The sequence below is a fragment of the Chiloscyllium plagiosum genome, unplaced genomic scaffold (assembly GCF_037043375.1).
Source record: "Chiloscyllium plagiosum isolate Xiang-an unplaced genomic scaffold, Cpla_swu_hap1 HiC_scaffold_9, whole genome shotgun sequence".
NCBI classification, from domain to species: domain Eukaryota; kingdom Metazoa; phylum Chordata; class Chondrichthyes; order Orectolobiformes; family Hemiscylliidae; genus Chiloscyllium; species Chiloscyllium plagiosum.
The window spans coordinates 37,098,808-37,112,567 of record NW_028270147.1 but is presented as its reverse complement, the minus strand read 5'-3'; the positions used below and the strand labels follow the sequence as shown (position 1 = coordinate 37,112,567).

General features: G+C 39.3%; 2 protein-coding genes across 2 annotated transcripts in view; one reads left to right on the top strand and one right to left on the bottom strand.

Moving 5' to 3' along the window:
* The window catches only part of atp6v0b (ATPase H+ transporting V0 subunit b), a 35,047-nt gene extending 22,513 nt beyond the window's left edge, over window positions 1-12,534 (bottom strand). Inside the window, exons 1-2 of the mRNA XM_043699062.2 lie at window positions 12,401-12,534; window positions 3,815-3,863 (exon numbers count right to left, since the gene is read on the bottom strand). Of these exons, the coding sequence (XP_043554997.1) occupies window positions 3,815-3,863; window positions 12,401-12,467 (116 nt within the window). The 5' untranslated portion in view covers window positions 12,468-12,534. The remainder of the gene's footprint in view (window positions 1-3,814; window positions 3,864-12,400) is intronic.
* Window positions 12,535-12,629: 95 nt separating this feature from the next.
* elovl8b (ELOVL fatty acid elongase 8b) overlaps window positions 12,630-13,760 on the top strand; it is a 106,007-nt gene continuing 104,876 nt past the window's right edge. Inside the window, exon 1 of the mRNA XM_087990550.1 lies at window positions 12,630-12,764. The gene's annotated coding sequence lies outside the window, so the exon portion shown is untranslated. The remainder of the gene's footprint in view (window positions 12,765-13,760) is intronic.

The following is a 13,760-nucleotide window of genomic DNA, read 5'->3' as shown; positions in this document are numbered from 1 at the left end:
GGTTATTAAATTACCACATGGTTAAAAACATAGTCAAACCTTTACAAGGTGCAATATTTTAAGGACTTTTACAGAGAGAAAAAGAGTAGTTTAAACCTCTCATCAGTTAAATAATTTTTAAGAGGCTGCATTCTAGGATGGATTTCAAAAGCAGGCAGTCTGGAGAAGCATAGAATCACTGACTGCAACATTTGGATTTCTGTGCTTAACAGCACATGTAGAGATTCCAGAAGTTGCGGTTAAGTTCACTGCCTTTACTATTGCAAAATCCAGGAAATATATAGATTTACAAATATAACATACCAACAGCGAGATGACATTAAAGCAAGACAACAATAAGAGCCTACATCTTTATACACCTAAAAACATGCTTCCACAATCCAACAGCACAAACCATGGGGTGCATGGGGTGATTGCACAGTATGGGCAAAATGAGCAGCTTTAAATGCATTAACAAAAAGCTATTTCTGTAATAAAGTAATAATCTAGAATACTTAGAATCCAATTTGCACCATTTTTTATACAACTACCCAATTTACAAGGTCATTGTTCAGCAAATATTTTAACTAAAAACAACAGTAAAATTTACATCAACACGAGACAAGATTAAAACAAGATTCTACTGCAGAAATCAGGCCACATACTGTCCCTGGAAGCAGCTGTGATATACAGACAATTCAAGATTTGGACATGTTCAATGCTCAACAGCAATTTATTTTCTTTAAAGCTGAATATAAAGTCTTAATCACCCATCAAATGAACTGCAGTCCTTGGTATTGCATTTGAAGTCAAAAATAACTGAATTTCACCCCTTGAAGCAACCTTTAATTCAATAATTAATATTGTTTCTAACAGATGATCCGTGATGACTTGACATATAATTTCTTAATAATACCAAAACTGCTTTAACAATTCTGGGGTACTTCGCCCTCCTCAAACTTTTCCTGTCTTACTTAAATAAACAAGCATTCATTAGTCTTTCAGACATTGTGGGCAAAGGAAGGGGAGATGGAGAAAATTACTGAGTCTCCTGATTGCATTCAAATACATGGCATACTCATTTATCACCATTTCCTTTTTTTCTCACTATCAATGCAAAGCCCCCATTCCCTGTGGTTTGGAGTTTTCTGGTTCATAAAACTCCAAACCACACAAAAGTTACAAATGCTTTATTATGAGCTGGAGGAAGATGTATAAAACCTAATAAAAACATCCACTTGTGTTTAATTCTTAATTCTCTAAGAAAAAAAGATTAAACTTTTTTTACATTATTGTCAAAGCTGATTAGCCTGACATCACAAAGATTAATGAAACAGACTAAATATATTCAAAAGCAAAAAAAATAGAAATTGCTGAAAAAATTCCAGTCTGGCAGCATCTGTAGAGAGAAAGCAGAGTTACTGTTACGGGTTCAGTGACCCTTCTTCAAAACACCATTAACTCAGATTTCCACATACAGATGCTGCCAGACTGCTGAGTTTTACGAACAACTCCTGTTTTTGATTTCTAGCATCCACAGTTCTTTTGTTTTTTTTTAAAATGTATACCAAGTTTGGTTTCTCCTCCTTCTTGATTTTTCTCTCTATGTCCCAGCATTAGTTTTAACCATATCTATTTTTTTGCTTTAATGGAAGTGATCATTCCTACAATCACTTGCTTAAAATGTATGCAAATCAGTACTTCAATGCAGAAAAACAGTACTCTCTCATTTCATTAATAGTATTCTATGTCCTGAACAATCCAAGTGAATACTTCCTTCATTGCATAATTGTGGTTTATTCCTTTCCAATCTACAACAGCTGAAGGCTACACGACCTCAACCCACCTCGATGAAATGCCCTAACTAAATCAACCAGTCTTCTATTTCACTCTACTTTTTAAACTCCTCTTGATTAAGTTTTTAGAAATCTTGCCCAATTTTCATGTGATTTGATGGCTGCTCCTTTAATCCACGATTTTCTTCCTTCTATACAAAATTTTTTCGTAAGTTTATGAGAAAGAGGTTACAAATATTTGATATGGAGCAACATCTCTTACCTAATCCATCCTCCATTCCACAAAACAAGTTGAACTTTGCAGAAAGTTCTTGAAGTATTGATTGCTTCATTCCCCGAATGCTGTGTGATGTGCTGAGATTTGCCAATAACTCCTGCTTTTATTTCAAACTTCCAGCATCCATAGTACTGTGCTTTTTGATTTATCAGGATATGGGTCCTACTCAGATCCACAAGGATGCATTTGTAGTTGTCTTTGCTCATGTTAACCAGCCAATCATTTCTGCAATTTATTGTCTCCCTTGTTCATGCTTGTTCTCATTTCCAACTTTTGTCTCTGCTCTTACCCAGACTTCATGCATCAACAGTCATGATTCAAGTGATACACTAAACTTCTACTTATTCAAATCTCATCCAAAATGTTTAGGAAAAAAACATGGGCACAGAAATCTAAATATTAACATATAGAATTCACAAGGCGCGTCAGAACAATGAGGAAGCAGCAGCCAGAAGAGGCCAGCATATTAAAAAGAAACACTTGCAAACCGCACCTATCTCTGGAATTTTAGGATCAGGCAGATCCCTCAAATGCAATATCAGGCAAAGCTCACATGATGGGTTCACAAAAATTCAATCCTCTTGACACTTATCCAAATATTCTTACAAGTAATGGGAGTTTGCAGAAGCTTCCTATTTATTATCAAGATTCAATTTCTACATGTGATTTAGTAACTTGGTTTTACTATTCAAAAGCTATGAGACAAAAACACCACTTTGAAATTTAATATTTTTTATGTCAGCAAATCTTGATCCAAAAATTCCAAACCAAAGACTACACTGCATCAGGATCTTGCAAAATGAACATACAAAAATATTCTATGATGTTTCAGGAGTATAGCCAAGAACTGTCACTATGGTAAAATAGGAGTTTTGGAAGAGATGAAAAATGTTTTTTTCTAAGGGGTAGGTTTTAGAAAGGTCTAAAAAGAAGAGGCAGACAAACATAGAATTTTATGGAGAAAATTTTAAAGTCTAAGGAGTGTCATCAGCACTTTTCAAAGCAAGGTACTGATCAGTATAGGATTTGGATGTGCTAATTCCTGGCATACAAAAGCAAAATAAAATGGAACAAAAGCTAGACAGCGTAATTTTCACATCAAGTTCCTAGCAAGCTGTCCTAGTAACAACTGCATGCAACAACAGAGTTGCTTTTTGTCTCAATTTATAAAACCTTACAAAGAAATTCTTATGAGCTTTTGATAAAAGGCTGGTTCAGCCAGACGGGTGCCACACTTTGGGAAGAATGTGAAAATTTTAGATGGTGAGAAAATATTTAAGAGAATGGTTCCAGGGATGAGGAACTTCAGTTATAGGTATAAATTGGAAAAAAAGCTGGGGTCATTCTACAAAAGGAGGTAGAAGGAGACTTGATCAAAGTCTTCAAAATTGTGAAGTGTCTAGACAATAACAAGAGAAATTGTTCCCATTGGAGGGAGGAAGGGCTGGGAACCAGAGGAAATGGCAGCTGGTAAAAGGATAAAAGGTGATGCAAAGATTATAATTTTTGTCGTGAATGGTTATGGTCTGAAAGACATTGCCAGAATACAGGATAAGCCCAAATAAGTGCATGCCCTTATAAATTTGCACACACTAATATTCAATTTAGAGTGTAACCAAATTACTAGCAATTGATCGACTACCATAAGTTTTCTGAAAGTTACCTTTGATTAGTATAAGCATTTCCAAGCTGGTTGGATTGTTGCAACAAGTTAAAAAAGTGCTAGAAATAAGAATTTCACTTTTCCTTTAAAATAACTTACCATCCTATATCAAAGCGAAATCCTAAGTCAAATATTGTGTAACAAATACCTGGAATAGAAAAAAACAAAGTTGCATTTGAGAACAATTAAAAGTTTTCCAAAATTTCACGTTTTCAGAAAATTTCATGTCTAACTCTCCAGAAATGTCAGATCCATTTGGGGCAATTGTAATTCAATACACAAGAGGCTTTTCAAGTTCAATGTGACAAAACACTTCAGTGTTATCTTGGAGACTGTAATGAGAAGACAGTTTCCTCATTAGCACTCTTTACCCCATAAAGACAGCTAATGCAGAATTCTCTTCATATCTTCAATTAAATCATAAACTGAAGCCCGGTAATGGATTCAGAACTTTAAACTGTATATTGACAAGAATAAAGTTCATGTCAGGTTGAGATGAATTACACGTGACAATTAACTTCTCTCCATTTGAATGTACATTCTCATATTGGTCATGACCAAAGATATTTTGAGCTTAAACTCAACTTAAAATTAGAATTTTGCACATTTCGAATCAGATACTCCCCAAGTCCTCTTCTCCTCTGCCCTGAAGCTCTTCAGCCACATCCTCAAGCAGACTCTCAGCTACCTTCGCCCCAGCCCCACCCCTCCCATTTATCTCACTACTCCCAGCCTCTTTCCTGATGAAGGGCTTCAGCCCGAAACGTCGATTTTCCTGCTTCTCGGATGCTGCCTGACCTGCTGTGCTTTTCCAGCATCACACTCTCTAATCTGATTGCTAGCATCTATAGACCTTACTGTCTCCTACAGAATTATTCAACCACTCCATTACATGGGGTAGACGCTACCCATTTACTTTAAAACTGAAAAAAAGAATAAGCTCCTTAACTTGGATCTTGATTCAGGCCCAGTGAAGGTCACAAAATGCAAGTCAGTAGTTGAATTCATATAATTCTTGGAGTATTTGTTTGGATCTGATCCAAACAGGCAACAGTTAACCCAGATAAAAGACAATACTCAGAACTACTAAAGTTTGTTCTTCTAAGCAAGAGTTTACTTAAAATGTCAAAGGACAGATTAGTCATTATACTGGTTCAGATTTCTTTGGGAACTACTAAACATTTCACACTTAGCAATTACTAAAGTTAGCCAATTTAAAATATCAGCTCATAGCTACATACAGAAATAACACTGGGCTTCAAACATAAGGATTGTTAATTAGGCATTGCTCTTCTTTCTGGTTCTAACTAAAAAAAATTTTGCCAACAATACATAAACCAAAATCCTGTAACAACTTTACTTCAGCATGTACCAGCTACATTGTACTTAAGTACAGAGACTGTCATATTGTTGAATATATTGTTTTTGAATGAGATACTAAACAAGGTCAGTCTCTGCCTTTGCCTCGCTCAAAGAAGCACAAGTTAACTCTCCCAATTTCCCTGATATTTATCCTTCAACCTAATTCATTGAAACAAATCAGATAGGCATTAATCTCAATGCCGCACTATATAATATGAATGCCGTGTTGCCCTGTTACAACAGTGATACACTTAAAAACTTTACTGACTTTGGGATGTCCGGACACTATGAATGCGACTACATAAATCCAAGTGCAACATGAAATTGTAACAGCTAAGCAAACAAGAAAATTGAGTGGATGAGCACTGTGGGGATAGCTCTGAAAGGAAACTGAGAAGAGGAACTGAGAGCCTTCTCCTAAAGATTCTTCTTTTCTTCAAGTTACAGTTCAGCTGCCAGAGTCTCAAAGTTGTGGGTTCATGTCCCACTCCAGAAATTTGAATATAAAGCTTAAGCTGATATTCCACTGACGTACCGAGCTTAAGGTACTCTTTCAGGTGTGACATTAAATGAAGGTGCTGTGTAATGTTGGGTGGGCATAAAGGATTCAGTAGCACTAGTTCAAAATGCAGGGTGCTTCGCCCTGGTGCCTGCTCAATAATAAACTCTCATTAATCATTATAAAATCATCTGGTTGTTAAACCATGAATAATTACGGAATCTTGCTGCATCCACATTGGGTGCCATGTCTACAATAATGCAATAGTGAATGTAGGTTAAAAGTATTTAACTGTCTGCAACACACTTTGCAAGGTCATAAAGGATATCATAAATTATTTTTGTTTTCTTTTCTACTGGGAGGGGACAATCTATCACTGAATGAACAAGATTTACCAACCACTGAATGTGCATAGTTTGCTAATATTGAGCTCCAGCACTTGCACATTGCTCAACTCCTCAAATAACGAATTAGCTTAAAGTACTTGAACTATTTAAAGCAAAGGTTATGGCATAATTTCCTGTGAAGAGATGTTTCGTCAGGAGTTTAAGATCCTACAGGAAAAGATCCATTTTTACTGCAGGCGTTATCAAGAATACTGCAAAATTTAGAACCAGTGGATATGATAGGAAAACTACACCAAATAAATGTTGAGCAAATGATATTAGTTCGGAGGAAGAGTCACTGGACTGGAAACGTCATCTAATTTAGTGGGTGGCACAGTGGTTAGCACTGCTACCTCACTGCGCCAGAGACCTGGGTTCAATTCCCGCCTCAGGCAACTGTGTGTGGAGTTTGCACATTCTCCCCGTTTCTGCGTGGGTTTCCTCCAGTTTCCTCCCACAGTCCAAAAATGTGCAGGTTAGGTGAATTGGCCATGCTAAATTGCCCATAAAAGTAAGGGAATGAGTCTGGGTGGGTTGCTCTTTGGAGTGTTGGTGTGGAATTGTTGGGCCGAAGGGCCTGTTTCCACACTGTAAGTTATCTAATCTAATCAATTTGTCTTTACAGATGCTGCCAGACCTGCTGAGCTTTTCCAGCAACTCCTGTTATTGTTTCTGATTCATAGCATCCGCAGTCCTTTCAGTTTTTAGATGAGATTAGTGTCTCACCAGCAAAATACCTTCATTGTTCTTTTACTTGTCTATAATCTTGATTGATAGCAATTATGGATTAGTTTAAAAGGATCAACAGTCATGCTTTACAGGAGGCCATTCAACATTTAGACTTAACCTTTCCAAAGAATTCTCCAACATTAGCCAACATACTGGCTTTCTCCCCAGAACTCTGCACATTAGTTCTCTTAAAAAACAAATTCCATTGTAACAAGCCTGTATGAAATGAAATTGATGTCTGCCCGAGCAATTTTGTCAGTCATACTAAATCTCGTATTACGGACCTTTATGCATATCTCGTATAAAGGCAACTGTAAGATGCTGCATTCCAAATGTAATTCTATTGGTTGCACCTGTAGGCTTTAAGCAAAACACCTTATTCTTAGCAAAACACACCTTACTCTTACACTACAGTTAAAATACAATAGAAAATTGGTATAACTAACTCTCCCAAAACACCTCATTACTCACCAACTGTCCCAATATAGCAGCATCACAAACACACCATTGGCATAGACAAGTTCAGATAAACAGATTTCCCTTACTTGCTATCTCCCTCAGTCCAAGGGAAAGGCAAAACACATTGAATGAATTAGCTGAGAGAAGTCAAATTTCTTGAGCAGCAGAGAGCTGTATGTAGCACCTTTCACTCCAAAAACCCAACTTCAACAACTGAAAGCAAAAGTAAAACATTGGGTCTGTGAGAGGTTGACTCCACCCACTCATGCTTCCTTTGTCTAATTTTGACTAAACCCAAAAGCTATTTACCCTGTTTTTCCTGGAGCAGACACTTCAACACCAAATTTATAACATTCCTCTTTAAGAGGGACAAGCTGAGCAAATCTCTTTTAAAGGCACATATCATCACACTACAACCTCTTGTAACTGACTCAATCTTCAGAGCAAACAAAGTCTTCCTACTTGTTTTATCAAAACCTATTCTGAGATCTTTTAGATTCCCCTTTGATCTAACCGATTTGAGTCAGAAATGTACAGCAAGGAAACAAATGCCTTTTAAATCTTGTAAAACTACTAAGCCTCCACCACCTCGTCTGGTAATTCATTTCACATTTGCACCACCTTCTGGCATGAAATGTTGCCCCTTAGGTCCCTTTTAAAATCTTTCCCCTCACCTTAAACCTATGCCATGTAGTTTTGGACTCCCCATACACTGGGGAAAGACATTGACCATTCACCCTTTTGATGCACCTCATGATTTTATAAACCTCTATAAAGTCACCCATCAGCCTCAACGGAAAAAAAATAGCATGAGCCTATTCATCATCTCCCTATAGCTCAAACCCTCCAACCCTGGCAACATCCTTGTCAGTCTTCTCTAAACCCTTTCAAGTTTCACAACATCTTTCCTACAGGAGGGAGCCAGAAGTGAATGCAGTATTCCAAAAGTGGCCAAACCAATGTCCTGTACGGCTAAAACATAACCTCCCAACTCAATGCACTGACCAATAAAGGCAAGTACACCAAATGCCTCCTTCACTACAGTGTCTACATGCAACTCCACTTTCAAGGAACTATGATTCTGATCCCCAAGGTCTCTGTTCGGCAATACTCCCCAAGACCTTATCATTAAGCGTATGTGTCCTGCCCCTATTTGCCTTTCAAAAATGCAGCACCTCATTTATCTAAATTAAAGATAACCCCACTTTGGACGTAAGTTTGCTTGCTGAGCTGGAAGGTTCGTTTTCAGATGTTTCATCAGTTAATATCAGTGGGCCTCCAGATGAGGCTCAATGACGATGTTAACTAGTATAGTGACGAAACGTCTGAGAACAAACCTTCCAGCTCAGCAAGCAAACATACATTCAGAACCTCAACCTGAGGTACAAATCTTCTCAAAACTAGATAACCCCACTTTCTTTAATCTCTCAACATATTTGAAGTCCCTGATCTTTGTAAGTCTCTTGTGTACCCTCGTTGACATCCTATCTAAACTTTGGTATTTTGAATTGTATACAATACTCTAGAAGCATTTCCTCAGTTGTGACATTGCCCTCTGCTCTCAGATCCCCACTTTCCCACCCTTTATACAGTCAAAGAACAGAACCTCAAAACAGAGGCTTGCAAAGGGAGTTAACAAACTAATATTCTTTCAATTTTGACAGTTTTTTATTCAACTTTAAGAACTGCAAGAAATGTCAATTATTTCACAACACAAAAGGTTTTAACAATGTAATCAGTTCCCAAAATGCTTGCCTGACACCACAAATACTATTACCACAACGGTGGAATTTCCCATGTTATGCAAAATTGAAACACTTTGCAGACTGCTTTAACTCTTTTAGAACCAGAACTTTCTCCCTATTTCCAATGAATTTGTAGTTTACTCCTTGTATTTTCAAAGATATCGATGTATATTAGGTTTCAAGCTCAATTTGCAAGTTCTGAATTCCAAACAATAACCGTCACAACAAAGGTTGCAACTGTAAACTATAAAATTGAATCAGTTAAAATGACACACAACAAATGGAGAACAGAACAAGCTACATGAAATGTACTTGTTGGGCAACTGACACTCATTACCACTATTAAAAGCAATTCCAAATTGTTCACCCTGTTGACAAGACACTCAGGTAAAATACCAATTACCACACGGTTATAGGTTTGCTAACTCAACACAATGAAAGCTTTGAGAAAGTGAGGACTACAGATGCTGGAGATAAGAGTTGAGTGCATAGGTTCCTGAAGAAGAGCTTATACCTGAAAAGTCAATTCTCCTGCTCCTTGGATGCTGCCTGACCTACTGTGCTTTTCTGTACTACACTCTCAACAATGAAAGCTTTGGAAAATTTTTATTGCATACTTATTTCTGTATGCCATGATGCATTGAATGAGCGAAAGGCCCAATAATTACATTAGATTTTTCTTAAACAATGTGTCCCATGACCACAGGATACTATGGAGCTTCCAGTCAATTTCACCTTTTAACTGCAAAATAGGAAACGTCTTTGCCTGCTCCTTCACAGCTTGATTTGACAAACAGCAGGAAGACAGTGACCTACTTGTGCATTTATTAACAGTTGGACAGCCTGCTCTTTGAAAATATGGCATTGGATCTTCAATGCCAACCTTAGAAAGGGACAGGATCTCAGTTTACTGGGACGTGAAAACTGATACATTTAAAACTGCAGCACTTCCTCAATACAGCACTGTACAAAACTGTACAGAAAAACCACACATACTGACCAGATCCTTAATTATAAGAACTAACCAAACACACAAGAGAAACAGCATTAGGACCCTGTTGAAAAGGGCTACAACAGACTGTAGCACTCCCGGTCTGCAAAGAGAACACCTCTACAGATTCTTTGCCAAGAATGGATATCCCCGCAACTTTATCAGCAGATGTCTGGCAGACAAACAATGTGACGAGGACATGCCACGACCCAACATACTAACCACCCTACCTTACATAAAGAATATCTTTGATTCCTCCAGACTCCGCTGACCACTCAGATTTACAACAACACGTAAGCCAACAGCTATGCTCAGACAATTCACCAGAAAAGACCATGTGCAGGAAAAACATGGTGTACAAGATTCCATGCAGAGACTGCATGAAACACTGTACAGAACAAATAGGCAGACAACTAGCAGTCCGCATTCATGAACACCAATTAAACATCACGACCAGCTACCCCTAATAATAATTACATAGACAACGAGGACCACAAATTCGACTGGGACAACACAGCAATAATAGGACAAGCTAAACAGAGGACACAGACAATTCTTAGAAATATGGCACTCATCCACAGATTCCATCAATAAACACATTGACCTAGACCCAATATACTGACCACTGCAACAAATAACCAGAACTGGTAAACCGAGAGCAACGGGAGCGAAACCACAAATTCCAACTGTCACAGGAGGCTCCACAACACTGAGGATCTCACCTAGAAAGGGATGAAACATCTGCAAACCAAATTCCCAGCTCAGTGAACATACCCAACTGCTGTAACTGGCAGCCAAGCTACAAATCTTTACACAAATCTTGAATAACATTGGAGTGGCAATTCAGTGTCTGAACTGGGATCTGGGCCCTCAATCTATGACTCAAAATAAGTGTGCAATTGCTGAACCACACCTGATCCCCTTAAACATACATGAAACCAAAGCTGAACATAAATTTAAATGCTTAGCCCTGCAAACACACAGCTGACAAAGAAAGTTACACTCAACCTTGAATTTCAAACATAACATTTCAATTTCCAGCCACATCAGCTTGATTCTAGAAATCTATGCTAATTTCCAAAAAGTCAGCAAACATAACACAGAACGGTAGGTGTGTGGAATGCACTGCCAAAAGTGGTAATAGTCAGATACATTAGGGACATTAAGGCAACTCTTGGATATGCGCATAGGTGATAGTAAAATGTCAGGCACGTAGGTTAGTTTGATCTTAGAGTAGGATACAAAGGTTGGCACAATATTGATGGCCAAATGGCCTGTAATGTTCTATAGGAGAAAGTGAGGTCTGCAGATGCTGGAGATCAGAGATGGAAATGTGTTGCTGGAAAAGCGCAGCAGGTCAGGCAGCATCTAGGGAACAGGAGAATCGACGTTTCGGGCATTAGCCCTTCTTCAGGAATCGGAACGTCGATTCTCCTGTTCCCTAGATGCTGCCTGACCTGTAATGTTCTATAACTGTTTAGAGATTGGATACTACTGCTCTGACAGGAACACAAAAGAAATTTCCAAAACAAATGCACAACTGTCAAATTCCTTATTCCTCTATTGTTGATCAGAAGACTAGCATAGGAAGTTGTGGTAATATTCACCACTGACAGAATTAGAACCTTATCCCACCCAATTTCCAGCAAAAATCAGCATGAATACTCAATCACAAATGTCAGCATGATCAACATACTGTTACAGCAACATAAGAAAAAGTGATATGTCAGGATCATTATGGCACAGTGGTAGTGTTCATACCTATGGGTCAGGAGACCCAGAATTGTCACATTTGTTCAAGATATTAATTACATCACTGAATAGCCTCATTTGAAATTATAAAAAGAATTTCAAGTCTACATGCATCAGAATTTGTCTTTTTTTTTCAGATATCTTTTCATGTTCTCTTAATTCTGATCAACAGAGAAAACTGTTCAGCTCAACCCTACACATTTGCACAGGAATCACTGCACATTTAATGCACTTTAAGGTCAGAAACCACATGCTACAAAATGTTTTAAGTATTTACTCATCCAACACCTGCAACACTCCACATTACTCTATAAATCTGTAATTAATCTCGCTCTTCATTAACAAATTCATTTTCATGAGGTTGGCAAAACGAGGCTCACTGGACCCAAAACGTAGATACCATCTCCTCAGTGATGCTGCCAGACCTGCTGAGTTTCTCCAGCAACTTCTGTTGCTTCTGATTTCCAGCATCCGCAGCACTTTGGGGGTTATTTTGACGCCCAATTTCATTCCTGACAGAGATTCTCAACAGGTTGTGGGTTCATTCATTAAAAATACAGCCCTCACAAAGTGATACAGCCGGGAGACACCTCCACGGTTGCATGTCAAAAGCTGCAACATCGTGTGCATATGTTTAAAACCTCCAACAGCAGAAGGTGCTGCGCCGGTGGAAGGACCCTCGGACCACGGCTACACTAGGCCCGACACAGGGCTGGGCTCAGAAGGGAGCCACCCTCCGTCTCCACACTCCCGCTGTCTTACCTACTACCAGGATGGTAGACCAAAAGGCCACAGTGATACCGCCGTAGAGCAGCGCGTAGCCGTTCATTGTTCCGGACAGACGGCTAGCGGTCGGTGACCAGGGCGATTCTGTCCAACGCTCGGGCACCAGTCACGTGAGGCGTTGGGCGATATCACGTGAAGCGCGTCACCGCCCGCGCGGCATCCTGGGAGATGTAGGCACGGAGAGGAACTACAATGACCGGCATGCTCCACCCGGTTGCGTGCTTGCTCAGAGCAGAGGGGGAAACCTAAAACAAACACAAAAAACGTTGGAGAGACTCAACTGGGCTAGCGATAGAGTTAAGGTTTCGAATCCGATATGGCTCTTCCTCAGAACTGCAAGGTGCTGGAAAATGGTTATTTTTATATTTTGGACAAGAGGAGGAGCAAGGCCGCGGATGGTGTAGAGGCTCAGTGCAAAAAGAACGGGTTTGTTAGTGGTTGTGAAAGACAAATGTAAAATAGGTGTAAAGTGTGAAAGGCTTCTCTCTATTAAGAACATATTCATATACCCAGCCTTTTAAATGTTGTAATTGTACCAGCCTCCACAACTTCCTCTGGCAGCTCATTCCATAAACGTATGGCCCTCTGCGTGAAAATGTTGCCCCTTAGGTCTCTTTTATATCTCCGCCCCCCCCCCCCCCTCACCTCACCCTAAACCTATACCCTCTAGATCTGGACTCCCCCACCACAGGGAAAAGACTTTGGATCAGTGGTGCTGGAAGAGCACAGCAATTCAGGCAGCATCCGACGAGCAGCAAAATCGACGTTTCGGGCAAAAGCCCTTCTGATTCCTGATGAAGGGCTTTTGCCCGAAACGTCGATTTTGCTGCTCGTCGGATGCTGCCTGAATTGCTGTGCTTTTCCAGCACCACTGATCCAGAATCTGGTTTCCAGCATCTGCAGTCATTGTTTTTACCCAGGGAAAAGACTTTGTCTACTTATCCTATCCATGCCCCTCATGATTTTTATAAACCTCTAAAAGGTCACTCCTCAGTGACCGACACTCCATGGAAAATAGCCTATTCAACCTCTCTCTATAGCTCAAAACCTCCAATGCTGGCAATATCCTTGTAAATCTTTTCTGAACCCCTTCAAGTTTCACAACATCTTTCCGATAGTATTCCCACAGTGGCCTAACCAATGCCTTGTACAGCCGCAACATAACCTTCCAAATCCTGTACTCAATACTCTGACCAATAAACAAAATCATATCAATTGCCTTCCTCACTATCCTATCTACCTGCTACTCCACTTGCAAGGAGCTATAAAGCTACACTCCAAGGTCTCTTTGTTTAGCATCATTCCCTCGGACCTTATCATTAAGTGTATAAGTCCT